Here is a 27,255-nt window from a genome sequence, read left to right as displayed (position 1 = left end):
GTAGTAGGCATTTTTCAAAAAATGAAAATACTCCTTGGTGGCACTCCACCATAACGCTGTACAACTGCTGATGCAACAGACAAAAGTTGCACTGTGCACAGTTTCTCCAGTTGTGCAAGCCTATAACTCTTTCAGAGTTATGTGTGTCTTGATGGCTTCTCTCTGAGTTGTCATGTGTGTCTTGGTGGCTTCCCTCACTAGTTTCTTTCTTGCACATCCACTCAGTATTGGAGAATTGCCTACTTCAGACACATTTACCCCACTGTTTGCACAATTAAAGCAGACAACCATCCACAACTGACAGGGCTAGGAGAGGTAATCCAAAGCTATTAATAGGGCTGGCTTTGGCCCAGTATGTCAGACAGCATTAATACATTGTCTGGCGTATAGGATACGACCACTCCTCCTACATCTTGAAATGACTGTTGTATTCTTACAGCACAAAATTATGTGCACACATATAGAACAAGATTGGTGACAGCTGAGAACGTTTGTACTGAAAATTTAGCATTGAAAAACTAAACTTGAACTGGGACAAATTTGGCATTAAACACATTGAAACTAGAGCACCACGCTCATAGAGCGCCAACCGCTGCCAGCACTAGTTTCCAACTCCACAAATTTTTACTTTGGAAAAAATGTTCAAAGTCATAGTCCTGTTAGAAGTGGCTTTCCATAAGCTCAAGTATAATACAAAATATAGATCAAAAGGGCAGCAGCACATTGACTTAGTGGTTAGCACTGTTGTCTCACAGCAAGAAGGTCATGGGATCGATTCCCACTTGTGGCCTTTCTGTGTGGAGTTTGCATGTTCTCCCTGTGTTTGTGTGGGTTCCCTCTGGATGCTACGGCTTCCTCCCACATCCAAAGACATGCGGGTTAGGTGGATTGGAAACTTTAAATTGTCCATAGGTGTGTGTGGGTGTCTATATGTGGCCCTGCGACAGACTGGCGTCCTGTCCAGGGTGTACCTCGCCTCATGCCCTGTGACCGCTGAGTTAGGCTCCAGCCCCCTGTTACCCTCAGTTGGAGTAAGCGGTTGAAGATGAGTGAATGAAAGTGAGATCAGAAGGGCTTTTCAGTGTTAAAATCAAATATCCATTAAATCTACAATACGGATCAGATGCAGATCAAACTTTTCATCGAGAGTGCCAATTTGCATCTTATTGTCACAAATGAGAGTGATTGAGACACTTTTGTTTGAGATATAATGCAAAATGTACTTCAAATGGGCTTTTCAATATTAAATTCAAACGTCCACAAAATCCACAATCCAGACCAGATCAAACTTTGTCAGGCGATAGTGAATGCCAGTCTGCACCTCACTTTAAAATATGAGCGTGATTGGGGCACATTTGATTAAGATATAATGTAAAATATAAATTAAATGGAGTTCTCAATGTTAAATTTAAATGGCCACAAAATCCGTAATCTGGATCAAATCAAATTTCAATATCAATAAAGGATACCATCCTACACAAAGCTCTCAGATATGAAGGAAATTTGATGTTTTTTTGACAGTTATGAGTTTTTGAAAATGCATTCAATGTTAGAGATAGGGATTTTTCCAAGATTTTTCCAAACTTTGCCCTTTGACCGACCTTGAAATTTGCATCAGTTCTTGCAGGATATAAATCTTAAGAAAAAAAATCTCATAGCGATATATGAAAAACTGTGATCTCCAGGCTGTGCACAAACAAGCAAACAAATGGGCGAAAACATAACCTCCTCCAATGTAAAAAGTTGCATTGTACTGAAAAAAACAGTACAGGGACTGAAAAAAAAACACAGATATTAACAAAGTTATATTGGCTAAATTTAGATTTTTTTTTTTTTTTTAAGGAAAACCTGTAAATTTTATAAATGCGAGTTTTTACACTGACAGATTATTTTACACTGAAAATTTATTTAAAATGATACTGATTTTCATTGGGGGGAAGGTTCAAGGGGCAGGGCTGTAGAGCACAATTTCCTTGGAATATTGTATATTAATAATTTTCATAAAGTGAGAAACATAATTCTTCCTGACCTACTGTCCACCTGAAACCAGTGGCTGCCCAGCTGACCTGTAACACTTCTGCAGTGACTTTATACTAGTCATTTGTGGAGGCGTTATAGTTATTTTGAGCAGACCAAGGATTTTAGTGGACAGCAGGTCAAGAAATTGCTAGATCTCACATTATATGCAAATTACATGGAAATTTGTTTTTCCTCTTCTGAAATCGACACGGGGACAAAATTATAAGAGCAGGGTCAGAAATGTAAATACACCTATTTAGATTATTAATGTAGTGGTGCTAAAAGTTCTGCAACACTTTTTAACATGACAACGTCAAGTCCTCTTAACTTTCTATTAGTGTAAATTTTGACTTCTGTGATAGTAATCTTTGAGTTGACCAACATATATTCCAATGGGAAGGTCCAAGAAGCTCAGTGGAAATGTAAGAAAAGGGAGCTTGGATTTACATCGTGAAGCCATTTCGAAATGACTGCAGATTCCATGATTTTCAACTCAGACAATTCTATGTTGGTACAAGTTACTGTGATGAGCAGCCACTTTGCCAACGTCTGTAAAAAGACCCAAATCATCACCCTCAGCTGAGAGCCATTTGGTTTGGATGGTCAGCAACCAGGGCACATGCCTACCATGAACTGGAAGCCACTAGAACTGGAGTGTCACTGTGTACATTGTGTAGTGGACACTGTGTACTGTTTTACGTCACCCTGGACTAGAAGCTGCTGTTCAAGAAAGAATGTCCTGATCCAAAATTGACAGCTTCAAGTTCTACTAAAGTCAGCGCATGTACAAAGAAAAACCTTCTGGTGGAAGGTTTTATGCTCAGATGGGACAAAGAGTCGTTTGGTCAAAGTGACCAGAGATATACGGTCCTGGTGAGAATTACTGGCACCCCACTATTTAAAGTATGCATTTTAAGAACAAATTTCTGAACATGGTTTCTCTTCTAAAATATGTTCAGAAATAAATAAAATAAACCAGTTTTGTCAAACTATTTAAAAAAAAAAACAAAGTTATTGAATAGAAACAATAATACATAAATATTTTCATAAACTGAAATAAAATTGTAGATATAAAATGTATGCAGTAAATCATCACTTTCACACCAGGTTTTCTCATTACACAGTGACTGAATATGTCCTCTACTTTACTTGCATCAATCATCAAGAAATACATACAGATCTGTGTGGAGTAGACAGGAAGAAAACAAGTGATTGTGCAAGATGAAGACTAGTGAGAGAAGCCACCAAGACATCCATGACAACCCTGAAATCTGTTGTGAGCTGCTATGGATGTAATTGGAGAAACTGCACACAGTACAACTTTTGTCTTACAGATTAATGCTGAAGTGGGGCAGAGAAAGATGTCCACACAAAAAAAACTGACCACATCTAAGCTTTCGTCTCTTATGTGCCTTCTGGTAAACTGTAGCTGAAATTTCATGTTTTCTTTTCAAGAAAGTCCTCCTATTCGCCACTCCAACATGAAGCTGTGACTGCTGGTGCAACAAACAAAAGTTGCACCAGTTTCTCCAATCACATTCACAAATGTTTGCAACACTTTCAGAGTTGTGATGGATATCTTGGTGGATTCCCTCAAAAGTCTCCTTTTTACATAGTCACTGTTTTTCAGACCTGCCTATTCCAGACAGGTTTACCACACAGTTTGTATTTCTTGCTTAGCTTTAATGCCCAAATGTCTTATTTTGACATAAAAAAAACAAAAACAAAATTGAATACCCAATCAGGGACTGAAGACAGGTGTAATCTGTGGTAAAAATTGCATTGTAGAAGACTGTGAGCAACTGGGAAAAGCATGTTTTTAAAAAAATGTGATATCAGGATAAATTGTTGCCCACAAGAAATGAATCATTTGATTTAATTGGTGCAGATGAGTGGTACTTTGAGTGGTACTTTGTGTGAAAGTAGATCAGGTAGAATATGTAGTTATTGGGACCTTGCGTTCTCTGAGCAGAAGCCTTTTTCGTATCCTCCTCCACAACATAAAACCCATGACCATGAAAAGCGTGTCGCCCACTTCAACAGAAGACAGCTTTTGAGATGTTAACAGAGACATTTTAGCTTTTTGGAAAAGTGTGTGGGGAAAATGTACCATTTTGCACATGCACAAAAACATTTGTGCAATGGGAATTGTACTTAATTTGGTATATTCTGCAATATGCGTTTACACTTGTATATAGGGTAATGTCAGGTAGTAGGTAATATAACTTTCGCCTATTTTTTTAAGGATCAGGCTCTATTTTCTCAGTTTTTAAATCTGTGCGGAAGTTGGGTCCAAAAATTGACAATAGGAGACCACCATAAAACCTCTGTCGCACTTGACGATTTAGCCAACGTATGCTGACCGTATCAAAAACGCTGGCATAAGTCTAATAACTTATGGGTAAGTTTTGTATAAGTTAAGGTCACACTGAAGTACGTTAATATATGGCGAGTACATTGAAAAATTTGGGGCATGCACAATATTTTCGACGTGCTAGCGTATGACATACATCTCAAATACACGAATCATAAATTGTAGGTAAGTTATGCAATTGTTGACACATATTTCTTAAGTTAGTCATAAGTTGAAATACGTCCGTTGATGCTGTCCATTGATTGGCTGAACGCTGCAGTCTTCATGCAGTTCAAGCTGTTACAAATATTAAAACCATTCAGACAGGGAGTAAATATAAAGTCTTAGTCCCACCTGTTATGTCATTTCAGTTGGATTCATCATCACAGCCTACCGAAAACTTATCCTCAAAGCGTCCTGATTTTAGAAAATGATGTCTGAAAAATGCTTTAGTTCCTTGTCCTGGCTGAAGAAATGTAGTGTTTTTAAAGCAGTCCCTCTATGTCTTGTCTGCTCCAGGTGCATCTGAACCAGAGAACACTGGCACTTTGTGCCACAACAAAAAAATTAACTTATTTTAAAAGTTGAAAGAGCCACAGTGCCTCATTCATTGACGCCAGAGTTTTTCACAAACATCAGTCGATTTTTCAGCATTCTGCACATGATTAAAATAAATCCACCACGACAAAAAGAAAATAAAATTAAAAAAATGTTGAATTGCTCTGTTTGGCCTCCGTCTGCAGAAATGAGGCTGGGCAACAGCGTACGTGTACTTGATGATGTGCTCAATATTTACATGTTCCACCTGCCAAACAAAAGGATTCTGCTGGCAGTGGAAATGCAAACCAAGCCAGACTTAACCGTTCTGACCCGTACCATACCGTACAGTACCGATCCGGACCGGTAGATGGAAACGGGACTGTCGGCATACGCTGGCTAAATCATCAAGGTGTGACAGGGCCCTAAGATATATTAAGTGACTTGAAATTGTGTAAGTGTCCATCCCCTGACTTCTGTAAAGAAGTAACCTGCTGTGAACACATCGCTCCAGATTGCTCCACAACATCCAGATGAACCCACAGCAAAAGAAGAACTTTGTGATTGCATGCTTAATTGGGTTCTATGCCATAGAGTTGCACAGAGACGAGGAGGAGAAGGAGGAGGCGGTGGAGAGAGACAGACTGGAGGAAGCTTGTGCTGTCATGCGCTGTCATGGATGAAAATGAACTGAAGAAATGCAGTGCAACAGAGTTCATATCAATCGTGAGCTCGCACGTGAGAGAAAATGATTTGTAGTGGTGTGCAGTGAATATGCCATGACAATTTGTGTTTGTTCCTGACATCTTTTCGTGTCGCAGATGTCAATATTCGACCGTTTTGTATTTGATGTATTACTCCGCGCCCCGACCGCTTTGCTACGCAGATGTCAATATTCGACCGTTTCGTATTTGATGTATTACTCCGCGCCCTGACCGCTTTGCTTCGCAGATGTCAATATTCGACCGTTTCGTATTTGATGTATTACTCCGCGCCCCGACCGCTTTGCTACGAAGATGTCAATATTCGACCGTTTCGTATTTGATGTATTACTCCGCGCCCCGACCGCTTTGCTACGCAGATGTCAATATTCAACCATTTCGTATTTGATTTATTACTCCGCGCCCTCACTGCTTTGCTACGCAGATGTCGATATTCCACCGTTTTACATCTGATGTATTACTCCACACCCTCACTGCTTTGCTACGCAGATGTTAATAATGGCGCTGTCAGCTGAGAGCGAGAGAAACTGGTGGAGTGACGACGATGCTGTTGCTACGGTAAGCTTCGCCGACCGGATTACTTACAGAAAAATAAACCGTGCAAACGATGGAATTGGTTTAGAATGGGAATAACCCTGTTGTGTCTATTGATTTGTGGACATTAATGCTGGATTTCAGTCACAAATAGCCATTTTACCTGCTCCGCTAACACCTCACCGGTAAAACTCCTCTTTACTGTACTCAATTTGCGACCATAAAATCCAGCATTAATGTCCTCAAACCCTGTTGTGATTGCAGAAAACCCAAAATGTATTCTAGTTTGTGTACCACATTTTTGGTGTAGAGTCATTCTGCCCTAAGAATTTATTGAAAGCTCAGTATTGTCATGATAATCATCTCCAGGATGGGTGCATGTAAAGGTCTAACTGCAACCGTAGTATGACATTAAGGTTAATCATATAAAAATGATAAAAATCGCACTCTTGGAGGCCTCACGTTTTTCTTAAATAACATAGGCTCGATTGTGTATTTAGTGCACACAATAAATACTCTCTGTACTGAAGGTCTGTTTGCATTTTCTCCCTTGGAACTGAGGGCATACGCTTTCAGCACGCTTCCTTTCAAACAGCCAGTACCTCAGCGTCTGAGCACCATGCCCACACACTCCCCCACACACACATTCTTAAACAAATTCACCCCATTTCATGCTCAGATGCAGCAGATGCTTGATAACTGTTTAGCAATCACACTCTCTTCTTCATCACAAGGCCCACTCTGCATTCACAGTGGCAGGCCGTGTCAGCTCGCTAGACGTGGAATTTTAACAACCTGCTAAAACTGTAAATGGCAGACTGTGGTGAAAAAAATAACAAGTACATTTACGGTGCTATATCTCAACTTGGCAGCGGCAATCTGAGCCTGGATGTAGAAAAAAATAATCAAGGCAGATCCTATAGTGTGACATGAGAAATGTAGCCCACCAATTTCTTAACAGTCATGAGGCGGGAGGTGGTGACACAGTTGAAGTTTGTGTTAATGGTACGGAGACACATTGGCAGCTTATGGAGATCACAGAATACTGACACTCGATACACGGACATCAGTTTTATGTTTAAAGGAAAAGAAAAGAAGATATATCTTAAACATTTTGCTTTGGCTCATGGCGCACTTGAGCTGCATGTGAGAACCTGAAGCTGTAAAGTGACGTCCTCAGCAAAGTGATGAGTACAGGAGTTTGGATAAAATTTAGAGATTGTCAGACTTAATGTTGTCGAATTCAGAAAATACAGTGTTTCATCATGTGAACACGCTGGGTTCAGTTTGTGGCTGCACGAAGATTATCACAAGTTGACCATTGAACATAATTTTCCAAACAAGAGGTGCTGCAAAAATTACTTTGTTCGTGTCACATACGTCATGACACGTGCCAGTCAAGGATTAACATTTTTTTTTTAATCAGTTTTGATATTAATGCCGTAACACTACATTGTGTGAAATTGCAGATTTCATTGTGCTATCGACACTCACCATTTGGTTTTCCTTCATAGTTTCACTTCTTGTGCTACAGGTTTCTTGCTCCTTTGCCTTCTCTTGTGATAAGCAACATGTATGATCCTACATTTCACAAAAATGAGGGTTATCAATCTTGTTAGCCTACAATAGCAACCAGGAGACAGTGATTCCTCTTCTGTTTCCCTTCACTTTTTGTGCTACTGTGTCAACATCGCACATCCATGAGGGGGTCTGCTCCCATGTAGATATGGGGGGAAGCTTAATCTAAGCTTATCAGAACATATTGACCCATTGTTGCAGGTAATTATACACTAATGAGCGGATGGTTATGAATACTGTATTCCATTTCTGCTCATAAATGCACCTAAATCCTGCACACTGTAGCCTTAACAGTCTCTGTCTATTCATTTTTGGTATAGCGAGGCTTGTAAAAACATCAAGTCAATCACAGCAATAGTTGAAGGAAAAAAAACTGGCTTCCTGGTAAAACTGCAGTGCACGTTGACACGCTGATGTCATATGGCCAGGATGCTCCAAGCACATCATGTGACTCATGTTGGGACAATGTTCCAATGTGTTGTTATCTGCAAAGGCTAGAACAACAGCTCACAATTTACCCACTTGAGACAATGCCAACCTCTGGATTCTGTGGATTTCCATGCACTAGTGCACGTGCACTGAGGACTGTTTACTTTGTTTTGGTTTTCGGAAGACGTGATTGCTTCTGCCATTTCACCTCGCCTTGTGTGGACCGTTGCCTGTAGTTCATCTGGCACCAGTTAGCAGCAAGCCGTTTTGCGTGCAACCCTTACACAGTGGCAGCCTTTTGAACCTGGGTGTTTGGGCAAAGTTCAGTCCTCCAGCTTTTTCTTTGCTCGAGCAGCAATATGTCTTTTTCCAACCTGCTGTGAGAAAAGTACACAGGAAGAAAGTAATTTATTTGTCTCCCGGCTCTCTTCACCGCTCAGCTAAGGCACTGCCCCTCTGCTTGCCCTATAATTTTTCTATATTTTATCATGAACAATAATGTCATGCATATTTCTTGTATGTTACAGTTTGATAAGATACAAAGCGTGACGTCTCTGTTCTCCTTGTCAGCGACAACTGTTGCAGCAAGCGATTTCTCCTGCGGATTCTCAAAAGCTTATGCCAAAGCCGTATAAGGTTGGATAGTATCACATTTGTCTTGGAATGTATTTGTATATGTCCCTTACATTTGCATGTTGCACCCTATCAAGCCGCGACAAACGTAATGGATTGCTGATTTTGGGAAAACAATGGGGTTGACTGGTGAAGTCGAGACACGGTCCTGTAGGATTTTCCTGTTATCTTCCTTAGCGGGGACAGCTTAACACAAATTAAGCTGTCTCTCTGTGGTCTCGCTCTGCTTGTTAGTGAAGGAAGTCAGCGGCACTGTTCGGAGCCCAGAGACTCGGATGACATTTGAGGAAGCCGCCTAGAGGCTGGCCTTTTGAAGAAACAAGCCAAAGAGAGGCATATTCGCTAATTAGCCCTCTGCGTCCCAGAGTCTCATGACTTACTGCCTTGTTAGATTTCATAACTCAAGTCCAGCAAATAATATAAAAAGATACGAGGTATAGATTAGACACGGACAGTGGCAACAGTATAGAAGTGGGACGCAGCGCCCTCTTGAGATAGAGACGATCAGTAACTCTTTAAGATGACTTGCAGTGGGCTTTGAACTTTATTGTCAGGATGTTGCTTGGTTTGTTTTATGTTCTTACCTTTTGCAGGTAAATTTTTTTTTTTTTTTTCCTTGAATTGCAGTGTCTTTAAATGAGAAAAATCCAAATTTCATCCTGACTGTAACAGAATTATAACAGTCTGCATGAATGCAATATGACATCATTAGGTCAAAACGGATGACAGAGTCATAAATTGAATGAATGAATGAATTGATTAATTAATTTCTTTATCCGGCACACAGATGAGCAACAACAAAGACAGTAACAAAACATAAAAAGAACAATGTACAGAGAACCCTTGTGGCCGAAAGGGTGAAGGCAAGGCTTATAAGCACCCCCTCCATACCATTAAAAATAATGTATACATATATAAATATATATACTCATGAAAACTATATAAAAAAAGAAAAAGAAAGTGCATGAACAATTTAACTTAATCACTGAAATTTCAAAACACAACCAAACAAGTAATAGTGTGCAATGACAAAAATGGTGAACCTTCAAACTATAACGGGTAAATATGTTCTTTTGTAAAGCCTTTTAAAACCAACCAATGTACCAAGTATTTTAATATTATTAGGACAGTTATTCCAAATATTAACACCCCTGATGGAAACACAATGACTTTTAACAGTAGTACAGATCTTCAGTTTCTCAAATAATAATGTAGTGGCAAAAGCGTATTTTTGACTTTATACATAATCTGTATTGTAATATAATCAATCAAGTCCCAGAATTTTAGAATTTGCAGACAAGAAAATAACGGATTTGTTGGCTCTTGATGTGGTTTATTACTGATCATTCTTATAGCTTTCTTTTGCAACAGAAAAATTGGTTTAGTATTAGTTCTGTATGTATTTCCACAAACCTCGACACAATATGTCACATATGGAAAAAGTAATGCATAATATAAAGTGGTTAATGCATGTTGGGAGAGGAAGTCCTGGGCTTTATGCAGAATTGCACTGGCTTTTGACATTTTAGTTTTAACATAGTTAATGTGTTTTCCAGCTTAATCTATTGTCAACATAAACACTAAGAAATTTTGTATCTGTTACAATTTAAATTTCAGTATCATGTAATAATAGATTTTTGCTTAAGTTCCTGGACTTATTCCCAAATATGATACACTTAGTTTTACCAAAATGGAGCAATAATTAATAATAAATTGTTAAAGGTTTGGAGCGAGATCCACGATTGGTTGCGTTACATCATTGTCGACTGTTTGAGTTTTGCTCTCTGTGCCCGCGTGGAACTCTGCACAGATGCAGCAATCCCAGACAATTATTTTGTTTAGGTTTTGATTGCACATGATGCCGACTCACAATTAACAAAACAAGACAGTAATTCATTCTTGCGGCAAATAATATTGGCCATTTGAGCTGAGTGCTGGTGAAAAGGGGGACAGCAGGTGTTCCGTCTGCAGGTGTATGCATTGCTGCCGATGTGCTACTGGGCAAATATATAGAGACCAGAATCTGGTCAGAATACAGAAGTCAGTAGTGAAGTAAGAAAACTGTTCTGTTTTTGGAAAAATCGCTCCTTTTGGAAAATCATATTATTTACAGGAATAACGGAAAGAAGGAAAGAATAAATTTGACAATGAGCTTCTTTAAATGCACCCTTAATTCCACTAATGCACATTACATGCACTCATTCCTTGTAAAACGTTATAGCTTCATTAAATTATGGACAGGTTAAAATGTTTTAATACAGACTAGGCTATGTCTATATCCTCTGAAATTGCCTGTAAAGGACATATGACATCTAATAACATCACTAATGAGCCGTATTGAGTTTTACTTTCATGTCAGCAGTCATTTTGTCACACTTTCACACTCTTCAGATGATGCATATCTCGCTCAGAAATGAAACTCTTCAAAGTCTTGATTACACTCTGCAACTCTGCCAATGAAGTGATCTTCATCTTTCTCTCTCCCTCCCTCTCTTCTGCCTCAGAGCCACCCGGGCCTCACGTTGTTCTGTCCAGGTCTGACAGCGAGCCAGAACTCAGCTGGGGAAAAGCCCAGCTCCCGAAACCATGCAAAGACAAACTGAGCGAAGAGGAGGTGGCGGTGGCGGGAAAAGAGTCTCCCAAAGTCAAACAGAAAGTCGGAAAAGCAGAGGAGGAGTACAAGTGGTGGCTCAAAGGCAAACAATCACCAGGAGAGCAGGGTGGAAATGTCGCTGGCAGCTGCCTCCTCCCTGACCACACAGAAGGTAATCCCACCTGCAATCATCTGGTTTTCATATCTAGGGAAATTGGCTGGTGCCGCGTTGTCACCTTCCCATATAATGCTGTTTAATATCATCTTCTCAAACCAATAAGGGACTACTTCTCATCCCATATGAGACCATGTGTTATTACTCTTACTATTATTGGTATAGAGTTGGGGATATTGCCTACTTCTGCACATGCTGTCCTCCCACAACTCCAAAAGAGATACTGAGCAAAGCCGTACTAATCTGAACTTCTTCCACAGTCCGTTTGATACCCCTCAGCCTACAGTAGGCTGAAGGGGTATTGTCACCACAGCGGCTGGGCGGGCAGGCGGTGGGCGGCGTCAACAATTGAATTGTTAGTGTGATTGCACTGGATTGGAGAGGCCTAGGGTCACCAAACTTACAGGAAAGTTGTATCAGGTCAAGACCTTGGTCACGTTAAAATATGGTTAGCCAAAAGGTCCTGATAACATCACAGTAATTCTGCCACCCAAGGATTTCATTGCCATGGAGGGTGATTGGTACCGCTGGCAGATGCCAGTACTTTTGAGATTTGTAACATGTTTGGTGCACTAAAATCCTGTGCGCTGTTCAGGGTTTTAAGCACATTCATTATACCACCGTGAACTAATGAACCTCTGAAGAATCATTGAATACTGGCAAACAAAAGTGGCGACTACTACAGGATAATACATTGGGGCTCTTTCGATGGTCTCGCTGTAGGAGATCGTGCTCTAATTTAACTAATTGAGAAATGTACTCACTAGGATGTCTGTCAAATTTGGTGGAAATGAGATCAGTTTCCATGTTTGCATTAGAAAGTGTTACTGATGCAGACGTGGGCGGAGTGAAATTTTGTATCCCCTTGTGAATTATATATTTGTGATTCAGTGTTACCATAATATATGGTGCTGTGTGGTCTTGACACTTGGATCAGTGCTCTGTTCCAAAATTAACCCACTTTATCGGAGTCTAAAACCAGTGTCCCATTCCCGATTTGTGGGCTGAATTGCCATCTCAATTCCAAAAATAAGGAAATCAGGTCCGATTAATCACAGGGGTGGTGGCCAAGTAGTCAGTGCGCTTGGTTTCAGTGCAGAAGGTTCCGGGTTCAAATCCCACCCCGTCACATTTCTCCATGTAATGTGGAGTTGTATCAGGAAGGGCATCCGGTGTAAAACCTGTGCTAATTCAATATGCAGATCCACCTTGGATTTGCTGTGGCTACCCCGAGTGCAAACAAGGGAGCAGCCGAAGGGACTTTACTTTTAGGCCCAATTAATCACAATAGCAGTCTAAATTATAGCATTATGCACCAGGTTGGTGTCAGTTACCAGCTATATTGAACACAACCCCATGAGACAGGAGCTTCTGTTCATGCTCGTGATGGTTCTGTGTGCATTCTATGCCGCTATGTCTGTGGTTAGAACAAGATTTTAGCATAAAGCTAAAATATGTCTTTTAACATCTGAGAACTGTCTTGTGCTGTCTGCTGAAGAGTGTTGCATTCCTTCATGGGATTATGGATTATGTTATATTTCCACAGATTTATATTGTAGAGGTGGCACAGTGGCTTAGTGGTTAGCACTGTTGCGTCACAGCAAGAAGGTCCAAGGAGTGGTCCCCCCCGCCCCCGGTCCTTTCTGTGTGAAGTTTGCATGTTCTCCCCATGTTCACGTGGGTTCCCTCTAGGTGCTTTAGCTTCCTCCCACTTCCAAAGACGTGTAAGTTAGGTGAATTGGAATCTTTAAATTAACTTTAATTTCACAAAAATTAGCAACCAGCTGAACACACAGCCCATCATTCATGTTGACTCAAAACTAATTGAATAAAACAGGTTTGACCCTGAATTTGAACTTAAAGTCACCAAAAGTCAGGTCATATTTTTTGAGTCTACAGCTCTAGAATGAAGTAAATGAAGCTGCTTTTATTACATTGTTCATGCTTAAGCAAGTTTGTGTAAATTTGGGTCAGAGGACCCCCCCCCCCCCCCCCCCCCCCCCAAGGTCAAATATCACTTAATCATTCCATGGCGAGGATGGAACCCACATCGCTTCTCCTGAATCCGAGGTTTGACTATCAGCCTCCTCTCTAGCATTTTCCAGGGATGCTAAAAAGTGTGATTTCCTCTTTTGTTGGAACATAACTATCTGGTTCCATTTTCAAAGATGGGAACAACCACCCCAGTTTGACTATCCAGAGGTACTGTCCCAGTCTTCCATGCAGCATTGCATAGTCCAATGACATCCAGATACTTAAAGGTCTCGGGGTGAATCTCATCCACTCCCATCAACTTGCCACTGAAGTCTTTTTTGACTTCCATCTTGTCATTAAAAACACATCTTTTTGCTCTTTTATCTCTGGGGGAATTAGGCCACTTCTGACACTCAAGATCAATGTTTGTTTTTGAATATATTTTGAGTTCAGAGGTAACAGGAAATCACTTTAAAACTCTTATCTTTTTAAAACTGCAATCATCTCTTCAGTTTACTCCTGCTTAATTATTTTTGGAGAAATTAGTGTGCTGTTCAAACTCAAGGTCATTCTTTTATTTTTCTTTTCTTAAGGTTTATAGAAACTGTGCTCACATTTTTATTTTATTAAGCTTCTGTTCACTGTTGTTTAATTATTTTTGTAGAAAATGACTAAAAAACACTATTGACATTCATGGGCATGCTTCTTTTTTACCACCTTTATTCTGTCAGTTGTACCCAGAACTAAGTCCCTTAGAGCCCGGAACATGTTTTCCACCTCTTCCTGTCTACTGACACTTTTCCCAACTGTTCATTGGCTGAACATATGGGATTCTTCTCAACAATTATGAATAGAACATTTAAAAATGGAAAAACAAATCATACAACACCAAAAATCTGATAAAGTTGAGATGTAGGGGCAAAAGCACCCCCGGTCATAGTGATTACTACATTTTGGTTTAACAGTGTGAAGCCAAAACATTTCATATTTTTGTGGTCAACGTCATCTCATATACATCCAATCCTACATTTAAGGTCTGCAACACATTCCAAAAAAGTTGGAATAGGGGCAATTTAAAGGAAGAAAGGAGGTTAAAAAAAGGACTACTAATGAAATGGCAGGCTGTTAACCGCACATATGGGCCGATGATCAAAATTAGCGCCCTTTAAAATCATGTTATTGTATAATTGTCCTCATTATCAAAAGCAGAATCCCTGTGGATAAATTTACTCTATCCAAAGTTCCCCCCAAAAAGTACATTATAAAAATGTAACTAAATTAATGACATATATAAAATTTCTCAAATAACAATAGCTCACTATTTTAGGAGGTTTCTTTAGTCATAGAATTTATGAAATATGAGTTGATGAATCAAATATACTTTATTGTGGCGCTCTCGGAACCTGGGCTTGCTTCGCCGGGTTCCGAACAGTCAGGCTGTCATCCCCACTGAGGTCCTTAGCCTGGGTCTCATTTACATAAGATCATTGTCCTCAAAATCTTTGTTGATTCATGATCTAATCATGGATCATCATTTAGATATGATTGGCTTATATGAAACCTGGCTCAAACCCACATCTCTTCTTCCTCTTAATGAGGCCTGCCCACTGGCATATACATTTAGTCACGTGTCTTGTGGTGTGAAGCAAGGCAGGGGTGTTGCTTTTATTTATAAATCTAGGTTTTCTTTATTAGGTGTTGGGGGTCACAAATATAATTCATTTGAGTGTGAAAACCTGATTCACTTATCAGGTTTATGAGGTTTCTTAGAAAAGTAACGGACCTTTTTATTTTTTGTAAAAACTATATGGATTTGAATCGTGTGATTGCATCAACCAATCTTGAACCTTCGTGCGCATGCGTGAGTTTTTTCACGCCTGTCGGTTGCGTCATTCGCCTGTGATCACGCCTTGTGGGAGGAGTGGTCCAGCCCCCTCGTCGGATTTTCATTGTCAGGAAATTGGCTGATCGACTGCCGCTTTGCTTCATCAAAATTTTTTCAGAAAGTGTGAGAGACAGCCAAGTGGAAAATTCAGATGGCTTTCGGTGAAGATCTTATGGGGATCACACAGATTAAGGACAATTACAACCCGTTTAAAGACGGCCCACAGTGGCGGATGGCGCGCCGCGCACCGAGCGGCGATCGACAGGCTCAAACGACCAGATCATTTCCAAAGTGAACGCTTTGTTGATCCAGGACGTCATCTGACCAGAGAAATGACAAGACAGCTGGACATAGCACTTTTTCGGCACATTCCACTGTTACAGGAGTTTTTGTAATGGAAAGAGGAGCGGAGAAATTCGCACGTCGCAACTGAGGTGCAGGGCACAGAACAAAAAGCAATGCCGTGATGAAGCCTCACAGGACATGTTGTGGCATGTCCAGCTCGTCCACAATTTCTCAGATAGTCACATGACTGAAAAGCCACGGAAAGCCGTCTGAATTTTCCGAATGGTGCAAGAGCTGGGCATGTTAGGGCTTGTCCTGTGAGACCAACACGGAGGTGCTTTCGTCCCGCGCCATGAGTGGCTCCGTGGCGAATTTCTCCGCTCCTCTTTCCATTACAAAAACTCCTGTAACAGTGGAATGTTTAGTGGAACAACAACCTTGTCTACTACTGCAGCGTCGTATTAAACCCTCAACTATGACTGAACTCGAGGCTAGACTGCCTGATATTTTAACTTCAAGTTTGGAGAACGCTAAATCAGTAGACAGCCTTGTGGATAGTTTAAATTCAGCACTTAAAACTACACTTGATAAGATTGCGCCTCCTATTTTAAGGTCATGCTCTCCCAAGGCACAGTCACCTTGGTTCAATGGTTACTTGCTTGACCTCAGGCTGAAGGCTCCAGGTTTGGAACGGAAATGGCGTAGTTCCAAATTAGAGATATTCCGCCTTGTGTGGTGGGATGCTATTTTAGATTGTAAGCATGGCCACAAAGCGGGCCTATTACTCTGATTTGAACAGTAAAAACAAACATAAGTTCTTGTTTGACACGGTAGCATTTCTCATGCACGGGCAGCCACCCGTTAGTCATTCTCCCTTTTCAGCGCAGGACTTCTTGGATTATTTCGAGAAGATAGAAGATATTAGGCTGAGCATATCTCAGCATGCTTGGCCCAGCCATTAAACCCTGCTATGGAGGTGGAGGTGGATGAGGTGTTACTTAGATTTACAGAATTTAATAGTATTTCATTAGGCAAAACTTGTGGCATCTACAAAAAAGCACAACCTATTTATTTGATCCTATACCAACAAAACTGTTTAAGGACATGTGGCCCACTCTTAGGCCAACTGTGCTGGAAATGATCAATCTGTCATTAACCTCTGGATCTGTTCCGAAATGTTTTAAATCTGCAGTGATTAAACCATCACTTAAGAAATCAAATCTTGACCCTAGTGTATTGAAAAATTACAGGTCGATATCAAATCTATCATTCTGTTCCAAAATTTTAGAAAAGGTGGTTTCATGGCAGCTTGTAGACCAACTCACTGAGAATGATCTTTTTGAGCTGTTACAGTCTGCTTTTAGGAAATATCACTCCACAGAGACAGCACTCACTAAAGTAGTGAATGATCTTCTGTGAGCAATGGACTCAGACACCACTACGGTTTTGGTGTTGTTAGAGCTTAGTGCTGCGTTTGATACTGTGGATCATCATACTTTGCTTGATAGGTTGGAGAATCTTTTTGAGATTACTGGATTACTGGAAGTGCCCTTGTGTGGTTGACATCATACCTGTCCAGTCTTTCTCAATGTGTTTTGTATAATAACCCTACCTCTAACCATAGTGGTATGAGATTCAGGGTTCCACAGGGATCTGTTTTAGGCCCTTTGCTTTTCTCCCTGTGTGTAGCACCCCTTTTGTGTATACTGTGGCGTTTGGGGATTGCCTTTCATTGTTATGCTGATGATACTCAGATGTACATGCCGATAACTGCAGGAAATCTTATTCCCATAAAATCTCTTGAGGACTATCATCAGCGAGAAGCTGGATGTCTAGTAACATCCTACTTTTAAACTCTGATAAGACTGAAATGATGGTTCTTGGTCCAGCGAGACATCTGCATCAATTTGATCAGCTGGCGCTCAGCCTGGGTTCATGTGTCATACGTCAGATGGACAAAGTGAGGAACCTTGGGGTAATTTTTGATCCCACGTGTCCTTTGACCTCCACATCAGAGATGTTACTAGGACTGTTTTTTCCATCTGTGAAATATAGCATGGATCCACCCCATCCTGTCTATGACTGATGCTGAGACCCTGATTCATGCTTTTGTTTCTTCTAGACTGGATTTATGTAATGTCCTATTTTTAGGGTTAGCACAGTCCAGCATTAGGGGTCTTCAGCTGGTTCAGAATGCTGCTGCCAGACTTTTGACATGAAGCAGAAGGTTTGAACATATTACACCCATTTTGGCATTTTTTGCACTGGCTCCCTGTCTCTGTGAGAGCAGATTTTAAGGTTTTATTATCGACTTATAAAGTTGTTCATGGACTGGCGCCGTCTTATCTGGCCGATCTGGTGGAACCCTACGTTTCGGCCCGGGCTTTGCAGTCGCAGGATGCGGGTCTTCTCTGTGTCCCCAGGGTGAAGAAATCAGCGGGTCAAAGAGCCTTTTCTTATCAAGCACCCGCTCTGTGGAACGGTCTTCCTGCAACCGTGAGGCAGTCGGAGTCCATGGACATTTTTAAGTCAAGACCTAAAACCTATTTTTATTCTCTTTCTTATGAGTAGTTTTTTTTTTTTATCTGGTTTATTTGTTTATTTCTGTTTTCAATTATGTATTTTAATTTTTTAATTTTATTTTTTTTTTTTTTAATTTTTATGTTGAACTGTTCTGTGTGAGGCACCTTGAGACGGCTTTTGTTGTGATTTGGTGCTTTATAAGATGATTAAATTGAATTAAATTGAAATATGATAAAGCCAGCAAATTTGGCGATTAATCTGTTGATCATTAGTCTTTTCTTGGCACTTTTTGGAAAAATATTTAGAGACATGCTCAAAGTTCCTTCTAAAATTTATATATATATATGTGTGTGTGTGTGTATGTATTATAATAGCCAAGTGGCCCCTGTGTGCGTGCATGTGTATGGCTTTGGTCACGCAAACACCGTGGAGAGTTGACATTTGCCGTTTGCTATGCTTATGTATCTCGGATCATTGATGACTGCTGTTAAAACTGAACATTGATAGGACAAATATTTTTAGAGAAATTAACAATTTTAGCTAACTAATAATCAATGGATGTTGTGCTGTAATACACCATGGAAGTTTAAGGTTTTTGGGTTTTAAATGTTATTGTGGTTCATGTTAGTTTAACAGTGTTGTTAGTGTTATTGATTATTGTGTTTTTGTAGTTCAGTTGGTTTAGTCAGTTTAGTTAAGTGTTATGTTGCTGTTACCATGAGTGATTTAAGTGTTATGTTGTCACTATAAGTGAAATATGTAGTCCTTTCAATGTCTTCCCTCCACCCTCTATTTGTCAAATTAAAAGCACCTGCGTACAGCAGAATGCAGAAAAGACAAATGGCTGTGCATGCATACATGTGTGCGTGCGTGCAATTTTAATCACGCACAAACTGGAGAGAGCTGACATTTGCCATTTGGTATGTATTTTGGGTCACGGACTCACACGCCAGTCCACCAGGGGATGGTAAAGCATCTATATATTACAAGCATGAGTGCGTGATTTTATTTAGTAAGTTCAGTGTAAGTACATAATATAATTGTAACTACGTTAAAAATACATGGATGACAAGAAAGTGAAAACACATTTACATTGTGATCCATTAAATATCAAATGACAAGATAGAAGTAAACAAAGTAAAATTAATTGTGATAATAATGTGATAGTAATGATGATAATAATAATAGTGTGTATATGATAACAAGAACCTAGTGGTTAAGGTGTTGGGCTTGAGACCAGAAGATCCTCGGTTCAAATCCCCGCCTGACTGAAATCACTAAGGGCCCATGGGCAAGGTCCTTAATCCCCTATTGCTCCCGGTGTGTAGTGAGCGCCTTGTATGGCAGCACCCTGACATTGGGGTGAATGTGAGGCATTATTGTAAAGCGCTTTGAGCGTCTGATGCAGATGGAATAGCACTATATAAATGCAGTCCATTTACCATTTATTTACCATTTATGAATGAAAATGAATGAATGAAAACTGTTTATTTCGAACATTTGATACAACAACAATTACAAGATAGATCAGTAAAGACAACAACAAAAAAGTTCCTACTGTGTACCCAACATGTCCGAAAAGGGGTAGGGTGAAGCATCAGCTTATTTATCTCTACCCCTTCTTCCCCACAACCAGTAATACCCTTTGCCACATATACACATAGATTCCTACACAGCTAAACCGATATCAATATATGTATATACATACACACATATATATATATATATATATATATATATATACACACATATATATATATATATATATATATATATATATATATATATATACACACACATATATATATATATATATATATATATATATACACAAACATAAATATACACCTACACATACCTACTTACATACAAAATACTATATATTTACAAGCCGAAGCAAAAAACAAAAACACCCTAACCCTCATTACCCTTCCTCCTCCCTGTACCTAGAAAAAACCATATTTTTGTACCGCTGTTTGAACTGGTTCATGCTTGGACATTGCTTGAGCCCCACTCCCAATCTGTTCCACATCCTCACCCCACAGACAGAAATACAGAAACCTTTTAATGTTGTTCGTGCCCACTGATGCTTTAAATTAAATTTCCCCCTCAGACTGCAATCCCCTGATCTGTTAAAAAACACATTTTTAATATTTTCTGGAAGTAAATTGTTTATTGCTTTATACACGATTTGTACTGTTTGAAAATGAACCAAGTCTGTGAATTTTAAGAATTTGGATTGTAAAAATAGTGGATTTGTATGATCTCTATAGCCAGTATTATGAATAATTCTTATAGCTCTTTTCTGCATTACTGATAGTGATTGTGTTGTACCTTTATAAGTATTACCCCATACCTCTGCACAGTACTGTAAATATGGTAAAACCAGTGAGCAGTAAAGAATGCGGACTGAGTTGTGGTCCAGAATATGTTTCGCTTTGTTTAGAACTGAAATGCTTCTTGACAGTTTACTTTGTATATGTTTTATATGAGTCTTCCAGTTTATCTTATCATCTATTATCACCCCCAGAAACTTATTTTCATGTACCCTTTCAATATCTACCCCCTCGACTTGTAACTGAACCTGTATGTCTGTATTACAATAGCCAAATAACATGTATTTTGTTTTACTTAAGTTTAATGATAATTTGTTTCTGTCAAACCATATTTTCAATTTTCCCATTTCTATACTGATCCTCCTCAGTAACTCCTGCAAATCCCCCCCTGAACAAAAAATGCTTGTGTCATCTGCAAATAATACTAATTTTAATATTTTGGAAACATTGACAATATCATTTATATAAATTAGAAACAGTTCTGGACCCAATACTGACCCCTGTGGGACGCCACCAGCATTGCCCAAGCATGATAATGTATATTCCCCCAACTTCACAAACTGTTTTCTGTTACTTAAGTAGCTTCTCACCCAGTGCAACACCAACCCCCTAATCCCATACTGTTCAAGTTTACTGATTAATATGTCATGATTGATTGTATCAAAAGCCTTTTTAAGGTCTATAAATATTCCAACTGAATGTAATTTGTGGTCTATGGCGTTTGTAATCTCCTCAACTGATTCTATTAATGCAAGTGATGTTGAACTATGTGCTCTGAATCCATATTGACTATCAGTAAGTAATTTATGTTTATTTATGAATTTATCTAATCTATTATTGAATAACTTTTCTAATAATTTGGAAAATTGTGGAAGCAAAGAAACAGGTCTATAATTTGTGAAGTGGTGTCTATCCCCAGTCTTATACAGCGGCACAACCTTAGCTATTTTCATTTGATTGGGAAATTTACCGGATTGAAATGATAAGTTACAGATGTATGTTAATGGTTCTACAATCCATTCAATGACCTGTTTTACCACCACCATATCAATTTCATTTAAATCGGTAGATGTTTTATATTTACAATTATTCACAATGTCTATAATTTCTTTTCCATCCACTGCTGTGAGGAACATTGAACAGGGATTTCTTTCTATGAGATTATTATCCCAATCCTCAGGTTGGGAATTGGGAATTTTTTCTGCCAAGCTTGGTCCAATATTTACAAAAAAATTATTAAAACCGTTGACTACCTCATCCTTATTTTCCTTCTTGACATTATTATCAATGAAATACTGAGGGTAACTCTGTTTTTATTACCATTTTTGATAATGCTATTGAATATATCCCATATTCCTTTAATATTGTTTTTGTTATTATATAATATGTTACTATAATATTCCTTCCTACATACCCGTATAATATTAGTTAATCTATTTTTGTATTTCTTATATCTATTTTCTGCCTCTTTAGTCTTTAGTTTTATGAATTCTCTATACAGTGTATTTTTCTTATTACATGCATTTCGTAACCCTTTCGTCATCCATGGTCAAGCTTGGATTTTTTGTTTTCTGTAGTCTTGTTTAATTGGACAATTTTTATCATATAATGATGTAAATATTTGTAAAAAAGTTTCATATGCACTATCAACATCACTTTCACTGTATACCTTTTCCCAGTTTTGCTCCTGTAAATCCTTCTTTAGTGTGTTCATGTTTTCCTCTGTCCGCACTCGCCTGTATTTTATTTTCTCCTCTGGCTGATTCCGCCGATGGTTTCTATTATAAACGATGAAAACTGGTAGATGATCACTAATGTCATTGATTAATAATCCACTCACAGTGTTATTCTCAATATCATTGCTGAATATATTATCAATTAAGGTAGCACTATGGGATGTAATTCTGCTTGGCCTGGTGATTTTTGGATATAAACTCATACTGTACATTATATTGATAAATTCATCTGTTATTTTATGCTTATTTGGATTGAGCAGATCAATATTTAAGTCACCACAAATGAACACAGTTTTTTGATTAGTTTTTGAGAACGTTTTTCCCATACAGTCAGTGAATGTTTCAATACTAGATCCTGGTGCTCTATATATACAGCTAACTAATACATTTTTGCTTTTTTCTTCACATATTTCAATAGTTATACATTCTAATAAGTTATCAATCACAGTTGTCATATTGTCTACTATTTTATAATCCATGTTCTTATCCACGTACACAGCCACTCCTCCTCCACTCTTATTCTTTCTGTTTACACAATTAAATTCATATCCATCCAGTTCAAAATCCATTCCTTTATCTTCATTGATCCGTGTTTCTGATATAGCAATTATGTTAAATATTTTTTTTAAATTGACTTAAATATTCTTTAATGTTGTTAAAGTTTGCATATAGACTTCTGCTGTTGAAATGGATTATTGATAATTTGTTATCCGTTTTAATGATCTGATTAAACTGTTCATCTGTATAATAGCAACAACTGTGATTGATATTTAAGAAGAAATTATTGTCCGGGTCTGTATCGTGCTCCAAGTCCAGTACATTGTGGTCTGTGTATTTAAATGTTCTCAGTTCTACTTTTCCATGATCAGCAATCCTTTGAGTTATATCCTTCTTGTCTCCAGATGTAGATGATGTAGTAGATGAATAGGTTCCTCTGGTCTGTGTCATGGTGTTGTGATGTGTTTGTGTCATCATACCTTATTTGTCGTATTTGTCCAGATCCTCGATGTTCCTGATTACCATAACCTTCGCTTGTTCTGGTGTTCCATTCAATTTGATAAATGTTTTGCAGTTGGATGTCCATGTCTGTTGAATTTTTCCCTGCTTTTTTAAGAAACGAGCTTTCCTGGCGATGTCTGCGTTTCTTTTGGTCAGATGTTCATTGATGAATACGTTTGTTCCTTTAAGTTTCCGTCCCTGTTTTAACAATGCCATTTTATGTTTTCTGTTGACAAACCTCATTATAACTGCTCGCTTGTCTCCATCCTCTCTCCTGGGCAGGGGGTGGCACGCTTCAATGTTATTACAGTCCATTTGAATACCTTTAGATTGCAGGAAGTCAGCCACCTGTTGTTCCACTGAGCTGGCCTCCTGCTCGCTGGCCTCCCCTCCGCTGTCTTCTGACACCACCCGTGCGTAGGATCGAGGTTTAATATGAATTCCTGTAATAATAACGTCGTTCATCCTTGTGTACTGTTCCAACTCCGCAACATGGTTCTCCAGGTACACCAGACGCCGGTCTTTCTCTGCATTCTGGATCCGGAGAGCCTTCACTTCTTCCACCAGCTCCATAATGGATTTCTGCTGCATTTTAACAACAGAGATTTCCTCAGACAAAAAGTCCAGGGACTTTTTGATATCGTCTGCCTCCTCCGCCGTCAGTGCCTTCTTCGGACCCATGGTCAGATAACTCCGCGCTGGCGCCTCGGGCCTCGGTAAAGCCGCGCCGGTGGATGTGCGCTGACGCCTCGGGCTTCAGGTGGAGCCGCGCCGGTGGATGTGCGCTGGCGCCTCGGGCTTCAGGTGGAGCCGCGCCGGTGGATGTGCGCTGACGCCTCGGGCTTCAGGTGGAGCCGCGCCGGTGGATGTGCGCTGACGCCTCGGACTTCAGGTGGAGCCGCGCCGGTGGATGTGCGCTGACGCCTCGGGCCTCGGTAAAGCCACGCCGGTGGAACTGCGCTGACGCCTCGGGAGACATATATTTCCAAAACACTGTGGAAACAAAGTAAAGCTGCTGTGCTGCTTCAGTCCTCTAGTTTAACCAACTACGGAAGCCCAATGGTGGCACACTGTGTTACGCAAGCAAGACCATTTACATATATTAGCTAACAACACTGAACAATGGACATTGATATTTACATTCCGTCATGCCAATCCAGCAGGGGGCGGTAAATCATCTACATATTAAAAGCGTGTGTGTGTGATTTTATTTAGTAGGTTCAATGTAAGTACATCATATAATTGTAAATATGTTAAAAATGCACGGATGACACAGGAAAGTGAAAACACTATTTCCATTGTCGTACATTTAAAAATCAAATGACAAAATAGAAGTAAAAATGAAATAATAATTATAATAACAATAATACTGATAGTAATAATAGTAATAGTGTGTGTATGATAATAAGAACCTAAACAATTTATTAATACATTAAGACAAAAAAATTAACATTAAAAAATTGTATATTTAAAAGTAAATAAAAGGTCATCTACCTATTTTATCAGCACTACCAATCTAGAGCCTGTGGATCCTCACGGGTAGTGCACTAGTATGTATTTAATCCAGTTGTATTTCATATTACAGACGGCACTGCATCAAAAACCATTATTCATCAGTTGCTGATATAACCACATGGCAAGTGATTACTTTAAAAAACCATTGTTAAGCACTATAATGTGAAGTTACATTCACAAATGCCACTTCAAATGTTACTGTGTAAAACAGGAGCCTTATGTTATCCTTTGTCAGAAGCGACATCAACTTCTCTGGATGTGAGGCATCTGGGTTGGACCATGGAAACATGTTGTCGTCAGAAAAATCAGTATGCCAGATGTTTTTGTTTTGGATGCTGTGTACATCAGACTGAAGATGAAAAGGACTCTTTAGACTGTTATTAGCTGCCATGCTATGCGGTTGTCAGTGCGCTTTGCAAAGATAATTTACATGTCTGTGATGGCAGCATTAATGCAGAAAAGTACATTGATGTTTTCGCGCAACATATACTGACTTAAAAACAACATCTTTTCCAGGAATGTCCAGGAATGTTTTTCAATGAAAAACAAAACCACATTCTGCACACATTATGAAGGCATGGCTGAGGCAGAAAAGGGTTCAGATACTGGACTGGCCTGTCTGCAGCTCCGTTGTTCCCAATAGAGAATGTGTGGAGAATTTTTAAACAAAGCAGATGCAACAACTACGGTCCCATATTGTTGCACACCATAAGATGTTTTTGCAGGAAGAATTTTACAAAATGATACTCATTACTTGATATCCTCAGTGCCAAAAAATATTTAAGTTTTGTGAGAGGAATGGCAACATTACAAAGTGGCAAAGGCTTTAGTGTCCCAACTTTTTTTGGAATGTGTTGTAGGCCGTAAATGTAGGTATTGGCTGTATATTAATAAATTCAATGATGTTGACTACATACAACATGAAATATTTTGTGTTCGTACTGTCTGCATTAAAATAGAAGACAATGTAACAATCACCGTGCTCCCCCCCCTTCCAGTATCATTCCAACTTTTTTGGTTTGGGGTTGTACCAAACACTCTTCCACCAGACCAATATTCCAGGTAAATAGCCATATGAAACACCATCACCGGTCTATCTCTTTGGAATGAATAAATAATTCAATTAGCACTTTTGAAGCCACTCTCTTTTAAGCACTTGTAGAGATTAAGGGCACTATTGAAACTCAAAATTATACTTCTGTTTTTGAGAGGAATTGCATCAGGAGGGGCATCTGGCATAAAACCTGTGACAATTTAATATATGTTGATATATAATAGATCTGCTGTGGTGACCCCTAACAAACGGAAGCAACCAAAAGAATCACAAAGATAAGTTACGATGCTTCTAAAGTATAAGTTCTTCCTTCTGTTTTCCTACAGTAAATGTTGGAATCAAAGGTCACGCACATACAAAAATTGTTGTTCTGCAGAAATGGAATGAAGTCACTGTCAGGTAACTCTCAAGTCTTGCATTCCTGGCACTGCAAGTCTCATGTCAACTTGGGTCCCAGTGATTGTGAGTAAACTTGTGACTTGCGGTGTGAAGGGTTCAAAGTGATTTGACAACGACTTTGATCCATCTCTGTCTGTTTAAAAATATCATGCTGTGCATTTCAAATCACTTTTAAGTAAATCTGGAAAATGTAGAACACATTTCGGCTCAAAAGTCTTTCTCAAGCTATTAATCTAGTAGTGATTCTCATTGTCCCAAGCTGAAGCACTCAATTCTCAATTTATGTTGATATTTGTCTCGGAATTCCATAGCATGTAGAGTCCCTTTATACAGAGAGTAGTGACAACTGAGAACACGGCGGCATTTTGGGGCCAGTTGTGCTGAACTGCTGAACTAACCTTTTATGTTTTCAACAGTTTTTTAATCAGTTACCACACATCCATGTACTATCAGAAATAAATATAAAAGTAGTTAAGATGTCAAATTGTCATAAATTTGCAATTGATTTATTTAACTAATTTAAAGTCTGATTTATGCTTCCTTCTGAAACATGCTTGACAGTTTTACAGTTCTCCATTGCTGGATTATGCTTTATTCTGGATTAATTCGTCCCTCAACAAGCGTTTCTTTCTAATCAACTTCCAATTCAGAGGTAAACTGTAAAATTGCCTCTTTTTCCAACTCCGTGTTGTAAATTTGTGGACTTTTATGCCAAACATATTTGAACCATTATTGAAATATATCAGCATGCGCACTGCAAAAACTTTTAAAATATGAGAGGAAAGAGTGAAACCAGAAAAGTGTCAAATAATCACAGCCTTTTGTGGTGTCTGATTTAACAGCTGCATGTCAGGCTGCAGGTCCATGTCTGAGTATGGTTTGAAAAAATTAAACGGTCGGGCTTATAATCACGGAAATGAGTCTGGTCCTACCTTCCTCGAATCAGTGAGTGTGAGCGCTGAACTTTAATTTCATA

At 39.2% G+C, this 27,255-nt stretch overlaps 1 protein-coding gene across 1 annotated transcript in view; it reads left to right on the top strand.

Moving 5' to 3' along the window:
- zranb3 (zinc finger, RAN-binding domain containing 3) overlaps window positions 1-27,255 on the top strand; it is a 320,504-nt gene that overhangs the window by 151,283 nt on the left and 141,966 nt on the right. The window contains exon 14 of the mRNA XM_034175776.1: window positions 11,310-11,570. Coding sequence (XP_034031667.1) covers window positions 11,310-11,570 — 261 coding nt within the window. The remainder of the gene's footprint in view (window positions 1-11,309; window positions 11,571-27,255) is intronic.

This window comes from Thalassophryne amazonica, chromosome 1 (assembly GCF_902500255.1).
Source record: "Thalassophryne amazonica chromosome 1, fThaAma1.1, whole genome shotgun sequence".
In the NCBI taxonomy this organism is placed as follows: Eukaryota; Metazoa; Chordata; class Actinopteri; order Batrachoidiformes; family Batrachoididae; genus Thalassophryne; species Thalassophryne amazonica.
The sequence above is the reverse complement of the archived record's forward strand: the minus strand, read 5'-3'. Positions and strand labels throughout refer to the sequence as shown.